This window comes from Micromesistius poutassou, assembly GCF_964030765.1.
Source record: "Micromesistius poutassou genome assembly, chromosome: 6".
Classification (NCBI taxonomy): domain Eukaryota; kingdom Metazoa; phylum Chordata; class Actinopteri; order Gadiformes; family Gadidae; genus Micromesistius; species Micromesistius poutassou.
The window spans coordinates 16,835,707-16,853,279 of NC_140276.1; the positions used below are offsets into that span (position 1 = coordinate 16,835,707).

Consider the following 17,573-nt stretch of genomic DNA (forward strand, 5'->3'; position numbering starts at 1 on the left):
GATCAGTATTACTGCGTGTGGCTGGTAGGTGGCGCTATATCCCCGCCAGGGGGACACTATAGTAAACACCTCTGATCACTTTGCAGGGTTTGGAGTTTATGTGCAGAGTTGCATTCTTTGTTTATCGAGTAGAAGCGCTCATTAAACCCTCGACTGGACACGCAGCATGGATTAAAGGTAAAACGAAGAACATTCACACTTGTAATGAAAGGCCAGATGTGATGTGGGACTGGTTTAACTCGGGTCTGTTGGTGGTTATTTACAGGCTATCTGTCGTAATGCTCATTAAGGTGTCCCTGCTGGACCGACTCGTTGATCGGGGACCAGGGGACGTGTGGAGCATCTGCCGGAGATGCTCGTGTTCCAGTCCTGAACTAGTTGACTGGTGTAGTTAACTGTTAACTAGTAGTTTGGTGAACACTGCTACGCTAACAGAGTAGAGCTAGCATTGAAACGTCAGTTCTGCGATAAGAGCAAATCTGTGGAATCCGGAACAACCAAACCGGTTCAGTGTCACACCTGGTGTGGATGTGAACCCCTTGGACGGTCCTGGTCTCTGATCCAATGAGGTACTGGACTGAAGCTACTTAGCTTGGCAGGTTAGCCACACAGGAAGACACGACTCTATGCCTTTGTGTCGTGAAAGGCTCTCTAGGCTTTTATACCTTTTATATCTTATATCTTACATTACCTTCTGTAAATCGATGTTAAATGTTATCTACCACTATTGTGATTCGCATGGCATCATGAGACACTCCCATCTAGCCTTCCTATACACTAGATGGCTAGATTTATATTCTGTATATATTTTTAAAACGTGTTAAAGTGTTCTTTAATATATATATATATATATATATAATGGTTATAGGACCTACCCAGTACCATTGCATATATTTGTCATTATTTCTGCTACGTCCAACCAATTGCCAAATGCCGTCCTGTTTTACACTGAAGCAATACGTTACAACCCATCACTTGTCACAAGTTGCCTCTACTTTTGAATTATAAACCAACTCTACTTCGTTTGCTGCTCGCATTGTGGTTTCATTTAAGCAGTTGTTTAGTGACTTTGGCTTAAATGGAACCTGGGGCTAGGACGGCCATAGTGCACTGTTAGTATGTTTAGTAGTATGTTGTAATTGTAGGTAAATACAAATCTAAGGAAATGTTTAAATTATAATAAAAAATAGGGATGATGAGACATTGGCCCTATTCACATTTATATGTTGAACCTTCAATCCACTTGTTTTCTGTTTACAGTGTGAGTTACGTCCTCTAACCAAAGGGGATGGGTCCACGGAGAAAGTCCACTAAGACTCAGCCGGTTGGCTCAAGCAATGCTCGTGAGCTATTCCTGAGACAAGATGAGCCTAAAGACTACATCAACGAGCTGTCGCATGAGGTGCTCTGTCACGTCTTTAGGTACATTGGAGTTCAGAATCTGATCATAGGCCTTCTATAATGTTCTCATTGACACTTTTGTAAACCTGTAGTGTCTTTGTATCACGTTACTTATCCGTGTGTAGGTACCTACCCATGAAAGACATCATGTGCATGGAGTGTCTGTCCAGAAAGCTCAGAGAGGCCGTCACTCTGTACCTGCGTGTGGTCAAAGTGATGGACCTCTGCGCCAGCCACTGGTGGGAATACATGCCTTCAGGCAAGTGCTGCGACTACAACTTACTAACGCCATTATTATTTATATACTCCTCTTACCATGACACAGAAGTAATGGTAATGGTTTCTATTTTCAAGCAGTACTGACATCTCCTCTGCATGTGCGATGGTAGTGTTTTTATGTTTCTTGTGACAAACACTGATTGTCCAGACTATATTTAATGCTTTAACAATAATTGTTTTATTAATTAAATGGAGTTAGGTTGATAGGGAGGGGTTAACTCATTCCAGTTGATCCCTGCTTGAATGACTTGAATGTCTATTTCACTCCCAGCCCCCAGGGAGATTCAGCCGGTCTGCTCTGGTATATACAGCCCTCCCTTTAAAGTACTGATAGGGTCACCAATTGTCTTGATGTACATTTTTATATAAAATGCAAAAAGCTTATAAAAGTTAATAATCTTGTTCATTTATTTTGTGCATTAATAAATATATTGCTCCAATTATAGGTCTGCTAAACACACACATAGAGTCAGATCTACCTGACATTCTAAAGATTTTCTGCAGAATAATTCATAATTTTAAAGTAACGGATGATGACAACAAAATGGAAAACAAAAAATGTCACAATCTGTCTATGCATGATCAAAATAAGATGTACTCTGAAAGGACTTCCTGTTTTCTTTGAAGGGAACACTCTAGTGTTCCCTCATGTCTAGCAGTCAATATTCGTTTTATGATTTGCAGACATCCATTCAATAGTTAACCATCTTTATCTCTTGTAGGTTTCAATGACGTCAGCTTCAACTTCCTGCTGAAGAAGATGCCCGACTTGGAGCAGCTGTATGGGCTCCACCCACGCTACCTGGAGAGGAGGCGCGTCAGAGGATACGAGGCCTTCAGTATTCCTGGGGTGTTGGAGGCGCTACAAGCCTGCCCAAATCTCCTGGTGAATACAATACGATTATCAGTGACATGAATGGTTGAGTATGGTTCTGCTAGGCAAGTAGAATGAAAGGGTTATGATATAAATGATATATGCTTTCTGTCAATGATCCAAATGTTTACATACAATACAGAAATCTGACCTCAACAATAAACTGTAGACCTGTTACTTGTTAACTGTTGTTGACTGTAACCAACTTAAATAATGCACTCAAGAGGAATTGGCATTACTTTCTACGAAGCAATATTTTGATGGGCTTGGTTTAAAAATAATTCACATTTTTCAATTATTTGTCGCAATTGGCCATTGCATTACACACTCATACTGATTCGCAGAAGCTAGTTTCATTTTCTTGATTTGCAATATTCAAGTGTTACAAGATTAGCGGGGAAATGTAGATGAAAATATAAGAGTCTGTAGTGATATTAATAAACATACTTTATTTACTTGCTTACCGATGCATCAAAATCAAACTCTTGCTCTTTCAAATACAGATTTTTTTTTAGACAAATATAATGCTGAATTAGTAACATTTGATCTTGTAATAGGGTGTAGAGACGTCCCACCTGGAGCTGGTTGAAGCCATATGGAACTACATGCCACAAGTCCACATTCTTGGAAAGTTTCGCAACCGAAACGGAGCATTCCCCATTCCTGCGGAGAACAAACTGGCCATCCCAATCACTGCCAAGATCCAGACGCTGCACCTAGTGGGTGAGTTGTAGAATGCAGTCAACAAGTTTAGATTCACTTATTCTAATTACAACTATTCTGATCCTTATGCAATAATTATATTGTTTGTATCTGATAAAGTCTTTCTAGACCATTTATCCAATCGGATGTTTATGCATTACATCCAGATGTAATCTTATGATGCTTTGTTGTCTTTGTTGTATTTGGCGTGCAGCGGGTGATATTACTATATGATCCTTGTGCCTCCCCAGGTGTGAACGTCCCAGAGATCCCCTGTGTGTCCATGTTGCGGCACCTCTACATGAAATGGGTGCGTCTCACCAAGCCGCAACCATTCAAGGACTTCCTTTGTGTGAGCCTTCGAACGTTTGTGATGCGCAACTGTGCGGGGCCGACCAACTCCCTGAAGTACGTCCCCCTGGTGACCGGCCTGGCCTCGGCACGCAACCTGGAGCAGCTGGAGCTGGTGAGGGTCCCCTTCCTGGGGGGCCTGATTCAGCACGTGGTGGAGGACAGCTGGAGATCAGGTAGGGCCGCCTCCTTTAGGGGCTTTCTCACACAGTTATTTTGGAGTGCTTTCCTTCCTAAGTTGTTCATTTTGTTTGGACGTATGTTATCGCAGCGGTCGGACTGGGCTGGGACCAATGGTTCTTACTGATGAATTGTCCTGTATTACAGAGATAATGCGTAATAAGACAGTTTTAGGCTTTTTCTGACAGTGAAACAACTCTTGGACAGCAACGTTTCTGACCAATTACAACATAGTTTGCTAAGTGTGGTGTTTGTTTCTGCATTTTCCCGCTTAAGAATATCACGGTGTAAACCCAAAACTAAGGTGTGTGTGTGGAAAAGTGTTTTTTGAAAGTGAAAATAAATGTGAAGGTCACTGAGTTTATTTAATGTATAACCCTTAGGCCCCGTTCACACATGGCGAAAATGATCTTTTGCCCTCAGTTTTTCTTGGCAGCGTCTCAGGAATTTCTCCGTAAAGACAGGCTCATTGCAAAAACGCATCTAGTGGTAGAAACGCTGTAGTACATATTCAAGGCCTCTGGGTGGCGCTGGTTCTCCACCAAAAAAAAGAAGACGAGGTGGAGTATGCGCGTCAAGCCTGCGTGCTGTATACCAACATACAGTCGAGGAGGAGAAAGCAGTTGTTAAACCTTGTAGATTGAGCAGAAAAACTTTTGAATGTACAGTTAGTAATTAAATTTACCAAGGGGCTGTATTTGAAGCTACAAAAATAATACAACATGAAAACATGAAACATGAAAACACATAGGGCCTTTTAGATCTTTTTCACCCTGGGACCTGGTTTCAAATATGTCTGTTTTCAGCCACCGAAAACGCTGGATCCGTCTGAACATCTAACCACACATAATACGTTATTTTACTGCCCTGACATCAGATTATAATTACTTTTCAAGCTATTGTGTAGTTTCACGTGGTAGCTTAGCTGTTAACGACAGTTTGTTTTGTACTTTCAGGGGGGTTTAGAAATCTTCACACCATAGTCTTTGGAGCTTGTAAGAATGCGTTAGAAGTGGACCTTGGCTACCTCATCATCACTGCTGCACGCAGGTAGGAACAACTCCAGTGCTACATTTCATTACAAAGAGATTTAGATTGTAGTTTGGTAATATTGGATCCACTGTTGAATATCTCCTAGGCTTCATGAGGTGCGCATCCAGCCTTCTCTCACCAAAGACGGCGTGTTCTCCGCTCTGAAGATGGCTGAGCTGGAGTTCCCCCAGTTTGAGACGCTGCACCTGGGATACGTGGACGAGTTCCTCCTGCAATGTGATCTTTTTTTTTTATCTTCACTTTTGTGGATATGTTTTTACTGTGTCATTTAGAGAGAATTATTACTGAATTGACCTGAAAACCTAATTAAACAGCTATTTACCTTTTCATTATTCGGTATGTTTAACCCCTGGTTTACTATCCATGGAATGTTTGATGAACTTTGTTCAGGTAAAATGAACCACTCTGAGCTCGTGAAGTATGGTTTGGCTGACGTCGTCGAGAACCCAGGCATCATCACAGATATTGGCATGAAAGCTGTCAATGAAGTGTTCACCAATATTAAGTATCTGCTCATCTACAACTGCCCACATCTGCACAACCCCTACCACTGGATCACAGGTAGGGATGCACAGTGATGGACTCCTAACCCTAACCTCCTAAACCTAACCCTAGACTCCTAACCCTAACCCTAGACTCCTAACCCTAGACTCCTAACCCTAGACTCCTAACCCTAACCCTAGACTCCTAACCCTAACCCTAAACTCCTAACCCTAGACTCCTAACCCTAACCCTAGACTCCTAACCCTAGACTCCTAACCCTAACCCTAGACTCCTAACCCTAGACTCCTAACCCTAATCCTAGACTCCTAACCCTAGACTCCTAACCCTAACCCTAGACTCCTAACCCTAACCCTAGACTCCTAACCCTAACCCTAGACTCCTAAGCCTAACCCTAGACCTAACTCCCTCTTTGTTGATCATTGTTTGCAGGTGCTTCTTTCTTTCTTTCTTTCTTTCTTAGGTTTAGGGTTAAGTTAGGGTTAGAGGGTTAGGTTAGGGTTAGAGGGTTAGGTTAGGTTAGGGTTAGGGTTAACTAACCCTTTCTATGCTTTGTTTCATGCGTCATTCTGTCTCTCTTCCCTCAGACCAGTCGAGGTGGAGTCGGCTGGTGGATCTGACTCTTGTTCGCTGTCACGCCATCAAGTTGGATTCCTTCTCCCAGTTTATAGAATCATTACCAAGTCTGGAGTTCATCTGCCTCGACCAGATGTTCAGAGAACCTCCCAAAGTACACACACGCACACACACACAGACACACGCACACACACACACACGCACGCACACACGTGATTGGCCGTAAAGCTAGCTGGTGATTTCTTTTTTGGTATAATTATATATAATTTTTTTACTTTTTTTACTTTACTTTTTTTACCACAAACCCTCATTTCTAAAGTTCTGTTAACGATGCTTTAACCTTAACGATGATGAGCGTTGTGCAGAGCTGGTGGCGATCAGGTGACAGCGCGAGGGGCTGTTACCCGTCCACATCTATGATTTACTCTTTGTTCTTATCACATGTTTTTATGTTAATGATTATGTTTAATTATGATAACTTATGTTTGTTTTTTGCAATACTAAGTGTGTGTGTGTGTGTGTGTGTGTGTGTGTGTGTGTGTGTGTGTGTGTGTGTGTGTGTGTGTGTTAGGGTTGTGCCAGAGTGGGCCTTAGTGCAGGAACTGGTATTGGTGTTTCTTCAGCTCTCGTCAGCAATCAGAACTCCAACAATGACAACAACAACAATCATCACAACAACAACGACAACAATGATGGCCGCCTTCCTCCTGCTCCTCCACCTGCCAACAACAACAACAACATCTACAACCAGCGAGCGCCACGCCCCCAGGAGCACAACGGCAAGGCGCACACTGAGGGCCGTCGGACACACAACCATAACACAACCGTAACACAACTGCTACACAACCGCTACACAACCATAACACAACCGCTACACAACCATAACACAACCGCTACACAACCGTAACACAACCGCTACACAACCGTAACACAACCGCTACACAACCGTAACACAACCACTACACAACCATAACACAACCGCTACACAACCGTAACACAACCGCTACACAACCGTAACACAACCGCTACACAACCGTAACACAACCACTACACAACCGATACACGACCGTAACACAACCGCTACACAACCGTAACACAACCGCTACACAACCGTAACACAACCGTAACACGACGATACGCGACCGTAACGCGACCGTAACACAACTGCTACACAACCGAAACACAACCAATACACAACCGCTACACAACCGCTACACAACCGTAACACAACCGTAACACAACCACTACACAACCATAACACAACCGCTACACAACCGCTACACGACCGTAACACGACCGTAACACGACCGCTACACAACCGTAACACGACCGCTACACAACTCATCAGGCCTGGCTTCACATCTGTTGGCTGCCGCTGTCAGGTCGGGGGCCAGAAGGTGGAGTGTTGAAGCCCAGAGGAGCCGCTGGAGGCTCCTCTTCTGTGAGTTAAAGTGTAACATGTCTTGTCCACAGAGGCGGTGGAGGTGAACGGTTTGGTGGACGGCGAGGAGGGAGGCGAGGTGGCGGAGGAGCGCGTGGAGGCGGAGGAAGGAGGCGAGGTGGTGGAGGAGCGGGTGGAGGCGGAGGAGGGAGGCGAGGCGGCGGAGGAGCGCGTGGAGGCGGGGCCCCACATGGAGCTGGGCGGCGAGGAGGAGGTGCCAATGGAGGACTTGAATATTTCTTCAGGACACACCAAAGCAGGTGACCTCACAGAAGTACCAGCAGCAGCTAGCCCTATTGAAGAGGAACAAGCAGGTATGGAGCCCGGGGGCATCGGCGATAATGAGACCTGTTGAATGGAACTCCCGATCCTCTACCAGTAGAGAGAGGGTTAGGGTTAGGGTTAGTAGGGTTAGGGTTAGGGTGGTAGAGAGCACTAACCCGTATCCTGGGCTACATATTGTGGTGGAAGTGATGGACAGCAGAAGGAGGAGGTGCCGAGGAGGCAAGAATTAAAAAGAAAAAAGCAGTGCAGGAGGACGCAGCGAAATGCTCTAAAATAACGTATCTGTTCAGATTCATCGAGAAAAGACGCTGCAGGGGAAGTTAAAGCAGGGAGGAGCTTAGCATCAGTGGCCAATGAGCTGTAACCAATAAATGGGAGTACATTTACGTTTACATACACAATTTAGGGCATTTAGCAGACGCTTTTATCCAAAGAGACTTACAGTTAGTTAATTTGTCAGAAGGAGTTGGCAATGAAGAAGAAAAAGTAGCTAGGTAACCATCAGTACAAATGTTGTATGGTGGTAGCACGTCTGTTGCCACAGAACCATAGTGAGTGCAACACAGGATAGGATGCCGTTTCTAGGAGCCAGTCATATTGCAGGACAAATGTTATGATTGCAACATAAGGAGAAATATAGGAAAAGATATGCTATAACATGTAGGTCTCAGAGTCCACTTGTGATTTTAAGTTATTTTTACAGAAACTAGAATTGATTCTTTAGTTGATTTTTGTGTCCATTAGTTGTTGTTTTGGAGGCAGGACGTAGCTGTGTGCAGTACAGGGTCATTGTTCAGTGATACATAGTGTGGTGACCCTGAGTCCCACTCCAGACCTCCCTACACCCCACGGATCCAACTCGTATATATGAGATTCAGACCGTTTTGGCTCAAAAAAAGAAAAGGTTATGATTAAAAAGGAACCAGCCAGCTGTGTTAACAGAAGTCTTTCTCCATTCTACCGGAGATGGGCAACTTGAAACTGCCACTGTTTATGAACTCTACTCCCTGCTCTAACCCTAGTAACTCTAACCCTGGTAACTCTAACCCTGGTAACTCTTACCCAAGTAACTATAACCCCTAGTAACTATAACCCTGGTAACTCTAACCCTGCTAACTCTAACCGCGGTAACTCTTAGCCCAGTAACTATAACCCCTAGTTACTATAACTCTGGTAACTCTAACCCCGGTAACTCTAACCCCGGTAACTCTAACCCCAGTAACTATAACCCCAGTAACTATAACCCATGTAACTCTAACCCTGATAACTCTAATCCTAGTAACTATAACCCATGTAACTCTAACCCCGATAACTATAACCCCAGTAACTATAACCCCAGTAACTATAACCCCAGTAACTCTAACCCTACTAGTAACTATAACCCCAGTAACTATAACCCTACTAGTAACTATGACCCCAGTAACTATAACCCTACTAGTAACTATAACCCCAGTAACTATAACCCTACTAGTAACTATAACCCCAGTAACTATAACCCTACTAGTAACTATAACCCTACTAGTAACTATAACCCTACTAGTAACTATAACCCCAGTAACTATAACCCTACTAGTAACTATAACCCTACTAGTAACTATAACCCCAGTAACTATAACCCTACTAGTAACTATAACCCTACTAGTAACTATAACCCTACTAGTAACTATAACCCCAGTAACTATAACCCCAGTAACTATAACCCTACTAGTAACTATAACCCTACTAGTAACTATAACCCTACTAGTAACTATAACCCTACTAGTAACTATAACCCTACTAGTAACTATAACCCCAGTAACTATAACCCTACTAGTAACTATAACCCTACTAGTAACTCTAACCCTAGTAACTATAACCCTACTAGTAACTATAACCCTACTAGTAACTCTAACCCTGGTAACTCTAACCCTGGTAACTATAACCCTACTCTTAAGCGGGAGGTGAAACCCTTTGACGGCCACAGATGCCACATTTATCACCGCATTCCCCGGGTCCACACGATTACATATTGGTGTGTGTGTGTGTGTGTGTGTGTGTGTGTGTGTGTGTGTGTGTGTGTGTGTGTGTGTGTGTGTGTGTGTGTGTGTGTGTGTGTGTGTGTGTGTGTGTGTGTGTGTGTGTGTGTGTGTGTGTGTGTGTGTGTGGTTCAACCTTAACTTTGTACGTGTTTCATGTCTTCTTCCTACTCCAGGTCCGAGTGGGTTAGTCCAGCAGAGTAGACCAACATGTCCCTCAGGCAGCCAGCCTCCCACACACTCTGACTCTGACAGTGAGGAGGAGGAAGGCCTGACCTTGAGGCAGACGGCCCGTCCCCAGGAGACGGCTTCCGGTCCAGCAGGAGTCGGTCCGGCTGGCAGCAGTGAGTCCGGTCCGGCTGGCAGCAGTGAGTCCGGTCCGGCTCGCTGCAGTGAGTCCGGTCTGTTTGGGGACAACGGAGTCACAATGCAATGTGGAAACACTGATGTGTCATGAGGCCTTGCACAATTTGAATGAAAACGTGTCTAAAAAATTATTTTAAGACATGACTAATGTCTATAAAGCTTCAATAATAGGGTACACAATGTATTGCATTCAACAGGTTCATCAATACAGAGTCTCATTGCTCAAGACTAATCAATCAGCCCATAGATCTAGTTAGCTAATGCAGTTTGGACAATTTCTAAATTAACCTTTTCATTATTGAGTTTGAAGCTAATTTAAAAATAATAATAATATAATAATGGCGTGATTATTTTATTTGGCTTATTCTTTATCTTTTAATTTCTGATCTTAAGTGCTAATCAATATTGTGCAGTAAAGGATTTGGCACATAGAATTTGGGAATTGAATCATATATTTAGGGGGATAATTGTGTCCTTAAAATCATTTTAATGTAACGGATTGTTGACTATTGTCCATCATTTAACATCTGGACCACCTGAAGTGTTTCAGTTGTCATTCGCAGGTTGCTATGGTTTCTATGGTTGCTATGGTTGCTATGGTGCAGCATACGGCGGTCATCTCCTGGAGGTCTTGATTCAGTTTGTTGTCTGCAGGTAAAGGGAAGACCCCTCTGCGGAGGCCGGGCAGCACGGCGGCCCCCTCGGCGGTGAAGACCCCCCCGGCGGTGAAGACCCCGCCCCCCCCCGGGGAGGGCTGGTGTGAGAAGAGCTGCCAGGTGACCAGCGAGCAGATCAAGGCCGACATGAAGGCGGCCACAGAGAGCGGAAACCACGGCCTCGCCGGCGTCGCCAAGCAGGGGGGGGCCGGCAGCACGCCCCCCCGGCCGGCCGCAGACCCCGGAACGGGACAGGGAGGTCCGGGCGGACGGGGGGCCAGGCCGGGGGGGGCCAGGCCGGGGGGGGCCAGGCCGGGGGGCGCCGGCGGTCCGGACGCGGGGAGCAACGACCGGCTGACAGACCGGGCAGCGGCTGGAACCGCTGGCAGAGGAGCGGCCGACGGGGCGGGCCGCCAGGGGGCGCCCAGCCCAGGGGGGGCGGAGCGGGGGGCGGGGCGGGGCGCCGGGGGGGCGGAGCCCGGCGCTCCGCCCGCAGAGCCCAGAGGAAGCAGCCCCCGCCCCGGAGGCCAGAGGCCGCCCCCCTCGGAGCGGCCCGAGGGGCGGCTGGAGGACCTGTTCGTCCCCCGACGCCCGCTGACGCGCTCGCGCAGCCGCATGTCCCCCGTGCCGCTCGTGGCTGAAGCAGGTGGGTCTGCATTTTTAAGGGTATTTTAAGTTTTTTTTTAAGGGGTTTTTAAGTTGTTTTTTTTGTGTGTTTTTGCCAAAATCTTTTGTGGGGCGTGTACAATTGCCCTTGTAAAGGATGTTTGTTTTGCCAAACATAAACACCAAACTTATTTGGATCGTACAACTGCGTGGTTAAGACCTGAAATGGGTTGTTTGCAGTCAGGATGCAATCTGAGTGAGCTATGCCTAGGCATTAGTTACATTTGAACGTATTGTTATTGTTATTACATTTCAGCAAGTATTTATTTATTATAAGAGAATGTATTGCTATGACTATTGCTAAATGTATGGGTGGTGATGGTAGGCTTGCATTTTCTTCACTTTGACACTCTGACGTTCACGTATACGTTCTTATAGTTTGAGGCTCATTGCTTTTCACCTGCAGACTTAACGAGAGCGAGACCTCGTCCAACACGGAGAAAACGAATGACGGACAAATCGACCAGCACCTCTGACCCAGTCACAGAGGACGACCATGTACAGGTACACACATCTCGTAACCAGTACACACACCTCTTAACCGGTACACACACCGCTTAACCAGTACACACACCTCTTAACCAGTACACACACCTCTTAACCAGTACACACACCTCATAACCAGGACACACACCTCGTAACCAGTACACACACCTCGTAACCAGTACACACACCTCGTAACCAGTACACACACTTCGTAACCAGTACACACACCTCTTAACCAGTACACACACCTCTTCACCCGTCTAGCGCCTCCGGATTGGACCGGCTGTTGTTAATCTAGGGGTTTCTTTCCCATGTTGTCTTTGTTTGTGGCGTTGCCGTCATCCGAGGAACATGCAAGCTCATGTTTAATTTGCTGTGTTCAGGGTTAGGGTTAGGTCTGTCTAGGTTAGGTCTGTTAGGTTAGGTCTGTTAGGTTAGGTCTGTCTAGGTTAGGTCTGTCTAGGTTAGGTCTGTCTAGGTTAGGTCTGTCTAGGTTAGGTCTGTCTAGGTTAGGTCTGTTAGGGTTAGGTCTGTTAGGGTTAGGTCTGTCTAGGTTAGGTCTGTTAGGGTTAGGTCTGTCTAGGTTCAGGGTCCAGTCCCTGTACAGAGGAGAGAGGTTCAGGGTCCAGTCCCTGTACAGAGGAGAGAGGTTCAGGGTCCAGTCCCTGTACAGAGGAGAGAGGTTCAGGGCTCTTTTGTCAACAACCAAGATGGCTTCCACTGATGTGCAGCGCTCTGTTGAAACCGCTATCAGAACCGTGTTTAACTACTAGACGCTATAGACGAGACCTCTCTCAAAGAACAACAAACAACAAACAACTACCTTTTTTTGCTCTACTTCCACAAGGTCTCTTTCTCCCACTCTGATCGGTCTATCAGCTCTTCTCCCACTCTGATTGGTCCGTTAATAACGCCCCCCCACCCCCCCCCAGGTCTTATCTCTCAAGGGTAAGAACCTGGTGGGCCTCACGCTGACCAACTGTGGCATCACAGACCTGCTGCTGAAGGACTGTCCCAAGATGATGTTCATCCACGGTGAGTGACGGCCACGCAGCCCGCCTACGTCATCATCACGGTGAAGGCTGATGGTGTGTGTGTGTGTGTGTGTGTGTGTGTGTGTGTGTGTGTGTGTGTGTGTGTGTGTGTGTGTGTGTGTGTGTGTGTGTGTGTGTGTGTGTGTGTGTGTGTGTGTGTGTGTGTGTGTGTGTGTGTGTGACAGCGACGCGGTGCCGTGTGTTGAAGCACCTGCGTGTGGAGAGCGCGCCCATCGTGAACCGCTTCGACTACGCCCAGTGCAAGAAGCTGGACATGGAGCAGGTCCTGGACCAGATCCTCAGGATGCCCCCCGAGAGGAACCGCATCATCTACATGAGGCCCATGCACCAGGTGGGCCCCACACCGACCCCCTCTGCTCTACACTCAACCACACCGACCCCCTCTGCTCTACACTCAACCACACCGACCCCCTCTGCTCTACACTCAACCACACCGACCCCCTCTGCTCTACACTGAACCACACCGACCCCCTCTGCTCTACACTGAACCACACCGACCCCCTCTGCTCTACACTGAACCACACCGACCCCCTCTGCTCTACACTGAACCACACCGACCCCCTCTGCTCTACACTGAACCACACCGACCCCCTCTGCTCTACACTGAACCACACCGACCCCCTCTGCTCTACACTGAACCACACCGACCCCCTCTGCTCTGAGTCTTACTCCCAGCTAAATGTACAAAGAAAATCATTTTGCGCTTCGACATTATTGATTATTGATCTCTTTATGGATCAACTGTGTGGTTTTGAAAACAAAGAACACTTCTGTGTAGGTCAATTATTATTATTTAAGCAATCTATAGTTTAGTAGTTATAGTTTAGTAATCTATAGTTTAGTAGTTATAGTGTAGTAGTTATAGTTTAGTAATCTATAGTTTAGTAGTTATAGTGTAGTAGTTATAGTTTAGTAATCTATAGTATAGTAGTTATAGTTTAGTAGGGGTTCGCTAAGAGAGAGACACAAGACGCTGTGAGGTTTAATCAGGATGGAGGCCACTGGAGGAAGACCTTTTTAAAATCATCTCCTGAAACCTTCATCCTGCCACTCTGAGTCGGGAACCTCCAGAACCAAACAGGAAGTGACCCCCCCCCCCCCCATCGCCCACGGTGGTCCAGCACATTGAACCTTCGTCATGTTCTGAGAATCCTTTCTCATGGGTTTGTCCCTTCTGTTGCACCTCATTATTCTTATTTCACAACCTTTCGTTTATTGTTTATTGTTTCAGATCGATTCTCTGGCCCTGGAGCGCCTGCTGTTCCGGGGCCCCTACCCCTACCACATCGCCATAGTACATGAGTTCAGCAACCCTCCAAATATTCGTAACAAGGTCCGAATACGAAGCTGGATGGACACCATTGCAAACATCAGCCAGTGAGTCTCAACATGGTCCTAAATACACCAGAATGATGTTCTGGTTAGGGTTAGGGCTAACCCTCTCAAACTAATAAACAAACCTAATATTGATTAGCCTTCAGTGCTGATCATTCTTTTATCCAATGGTCATGATTGTTATTGTCTTTTTCAATGATAGAATGGAAAATAATGCAGAATTGATTTTCTTTCTTAATTTGAAACTGTAGTTATTAAATATATTGTATGACGATAGAAGGTGTATATTTATTTTTAATACTTTAGTTTGGGTCTTAACGGCGCTGTAGGTAAGCCCTCCCCTCCCTAAGGTTACATCATGACGCTGTGATTGACAGACAACTGTGAACCAATCAAAAGAGAGATACCCTGATAGTACAAATGTCATTTTACTAATACTTGATACATTTGTGATTCATTTAATTGTCTTTCTTTTTTCAAAATGAAGAATAGCTGAGTGGTTGGTTAGTGTGGGATCTTATTACCCGGGTTTTTAAAGGGATTTTCTAGCTGCCGTTTGCTTTCTAGGGTTCGCCTTATTCATCCAGAGCAGCTCATGGTTAGAGGAACAATGCTGATGGCTTCTCCTTCACCTTCCTGCTCCCAGGGAGCTGATCAAGTATGAGTTTTTTCCTGAGGCTACGAGGACTGAGGAGGACGTTAAGAAGAATCCAAAGTACCCCTGGGGTCGGGACATCTACACCCTGGAAGGTAAAACGCTATTCTGATCGTCGTGCTTCTATCAAAGTAAGAAGATTTGACTCTGGCTTGAACGATTCCACACATGTATTGTATGTTATAACAAAGCAAGATAATTAGAACCGTTTTATTGACCTCCTCAGTCTTCAGCTCTACTGATGCTGATGCTAAGTTTGAATAAAAAATGTCCCGCCCAAGTAAATGGAATGTGTGAGTAACACTGCATAGCTTGGTGGCCTGAGCCCCTTGTTAAAGTACAGGGTTAGGGTTAGGCTAACCCTAACCCTCCAACCATCCATACTGAAATATGGTGCTTCCATAAGGTCTGGAAGTGTTGGCGGGGTACAAACGTAACGGACCGTTTCCCTGAAGAACTTAACAGCTTTCTCTTGTTTTGAACATTGAGCGAAAGAATTAAGATAATATTAATACAAAACCTCAAATATTTCTTTTTTGGTTTAGTCATTTTGGGATATTTTAATGCAGAAATGTTACAAATCATACCTTTTAATGAACAAGACGGGTATTTGTATCATTTAACATTTAAATCAAATTCTCTCTTAACCTAGCTGCCCCTTGTTTTCAGTCTGCATATGAGAATGTTTTCGCCCTGATGCTGGGTCCTGATGGGTCCTGATGGGTCCTGATGGGTCCTGATGGGTCCTGATGGGTCCTGTTGGGTCCTGTTGGGTCCTGATGGGTCCTGATGGGTCCTGATGGGTCCTGATGGGTCCTGTTGGGTCCTGTTGGGTCCTGATGGGTCCTGATGGGTCCTGTTGGGTCCTGATGGGTCCTGATGGGTCCTAATGGGTCCTGATGCTGGGTCCTATGGGGTGACTGACTGCTGTTCTCAGGCGTGGTGGACGGCGCCCCCTACTGCATGGTGACGGACTTCCCCTGGCTGCGCACGCTGAGGACCGCCGACTCCAACGGATACTCTCGCTACGACTTTGAGGACGATGAGAGCAGTGAGTACTTCAAGCCTTCTCATTGGATGAGAGCACCTCTACTTCCTTCTCATTGGATGAGAGCACTTCTACTTCCTTCTCATTGGATGAGAGCACTTCTGTGCACTACCTCGTAAAATCATGGCAATAAATAAAGTGGAAGTTTTCTGTTTGGTTCGTTGGTTTTAAATAGCAACAGAATAACAAAAGAAGAACTTAAATTGTATGTATTTAAAAAGCAATTATAAAATGATGACCAATAACTAAGAATTACACGTATGGAAACAAATTGACCACATAGAATAAAATAGAGCCAAATAGAGAATTGTCTGAAATTATGTCTTATTATTAATTTTAAAACTTTTTTACATATATTATTACATAAGCAAGAAGTAACAGGTTATTACTTTATTATTCCACGGCTCTTAACGCTGTGGAGCGCTCCGTTCACTTGCATGGGCCTTCCTGACTTCCGGTGGTGAATTATTTTTCAATAATGACTGCTGCTAAGCATATAACGACCGCTGTCAAGGAAAGTGGATTAATTCATGTCTTTCGTATCACTCCGTAAGTAGTCCGGTAACTTATCAACCCCAGCGTACTCGGTTGCTAAGCGACGTCAATGTCTTGGGCGGACTGTTTCTCTGCTGATCAACACTACCAATGGTGATTGTAGAAAGACACAGCGTGTGAAGTCATTATTTAGTTTGGGCAAAAAAAAGGGGCTTATTTAAGATAATGACCGGCGACGTTCTATACATTATCCCTTACTTAGTTACTGTGTTTTAGGAGACGCATGACCACAGTAACCACGGTAACCACATCCATTTCTCTCTCCCTCCCTCCCAGCCACCATCTACGCTCCACGACGCAAAGGCCAGCTCTCCGCAGACATCTGCATGGAGACCATCGGGGAGGAGATCTCTGAGCGCAGGCAGAGCCGGCGCGGAGTGTTCCAGAGAGTGGTGGTTCTCTTCCTCCACCATTGTGACACTCCCGGGGAGCCCGTGGATGACGATTACATCTGATATCTCCGTGTCTAAAGACACTGTTCTGCATTCAAGGCCAGAAATTGCACCTGCTGACCAGACCTAATGCTTTGCCTTTTCTAGACATCGCACTGCCAAGAGATTCTGTACAAAATATCTCCCATATTTTCATTCGATGAGGTACTTTTTTTATATGGGTTGTCGTTCTATTCACATCCTACTGTTGGTGTTAAGTGGCCCAATGTTACTGCAAGACTGTTTGGGGGTATGACCTGTTACAACTATGAACCTTTTGATACAAATATAAATGTCAAATGGGACCTCTTAAATAATGTCCCATAATATGGAGTTGAACCATATTACCCTAACCACTGAGATTCTAAGAAATGAAGATAAACCTACTTGATTTGAATTGTGAGAATAAAATAAAAAAGTATTCTGTGGACTTTGGAGCGTGACGGCCTTGATGCTTCAACCAGCGTGAACCAGATACAGGCCGTCTACATGTTAGTCTCTTCTGAACCAGCTTCTGAACCAGCTTCAGGGCGTCAGAGGAGCTACATGTTAGTCTCTTCTGAACCAGCTTCAGGGCGTCAGAGGAGCTACATGTTAGTCTCTTCTGAACCAGCTTCAGGGCGTCAGAGGAGCTACATGTTAGTCTCTTCTGAACCAGCTTC

At 45.4% G+C, this 17,573-nt stretch overlaps 1 protein-coding gene across 4 annotated transcripts; it reads left to right on the forward strand.

The window, feature by feature from the left end:
* Positions 1-48: 48 nt before the first annotated feature.
* On the forward strand, positions 49-17,334 carry fbxo38 (F-box protein 38). Of its 4 annotated transcripts, XM_084469276.1 has the most exons (22): positions 49-177; positions 266-569; positions 1,261-1,422; positions 1,527-1,660; positions 2,403-2,566; positions 3,112-3,277; positions 3,508-3,783; positions 4,744-4,837; positions 4,926-5,056; positions 5,231-5,401; positions 5,929-6,071; positions 6,489-6,696; positions 7,391-7,618; positions 9,835-10,050; positions 10,679-11,326; positions 11,753-11,850; positions 12,765-12,867; positions 13,052-13,218; positions 14,119-14,264; positions 14,869-14,972; positions 15,815-15,928; positions 16,757-17,334. In XM_084469276.1, the coding sequence occupies exons 3-22, from the start codon at positions 1,289-1,291 to the stop codon at positions 16,933-16,935; spliced, it is 3,624 nt and encodes a 1,207-aa protein (XP_084325402.1). In that variant the 5' UTR covers positions 49-177; positions 266-569; positions 1,261-1,288; the 3' UTR covers positions 16,936-17,334. The 4 variants fall into 4 exon arrangements, with proteins under 4 accessions (XP_084325402.1, XP_084325401.1, XP_084325403.1 ...); XM_084469275.1 differs by lacking the exon at positions 266-569 and having other exon boundaries at positions 77-177; XM_084469277.1 differs by lacking the exon at positions 266-569 and having other exon boundaries at positions 77-177; positions 9,835-10,026.
* The last annotated feature ends 239 nt before the right edge of the window (positions 17,335-17,573 follow it).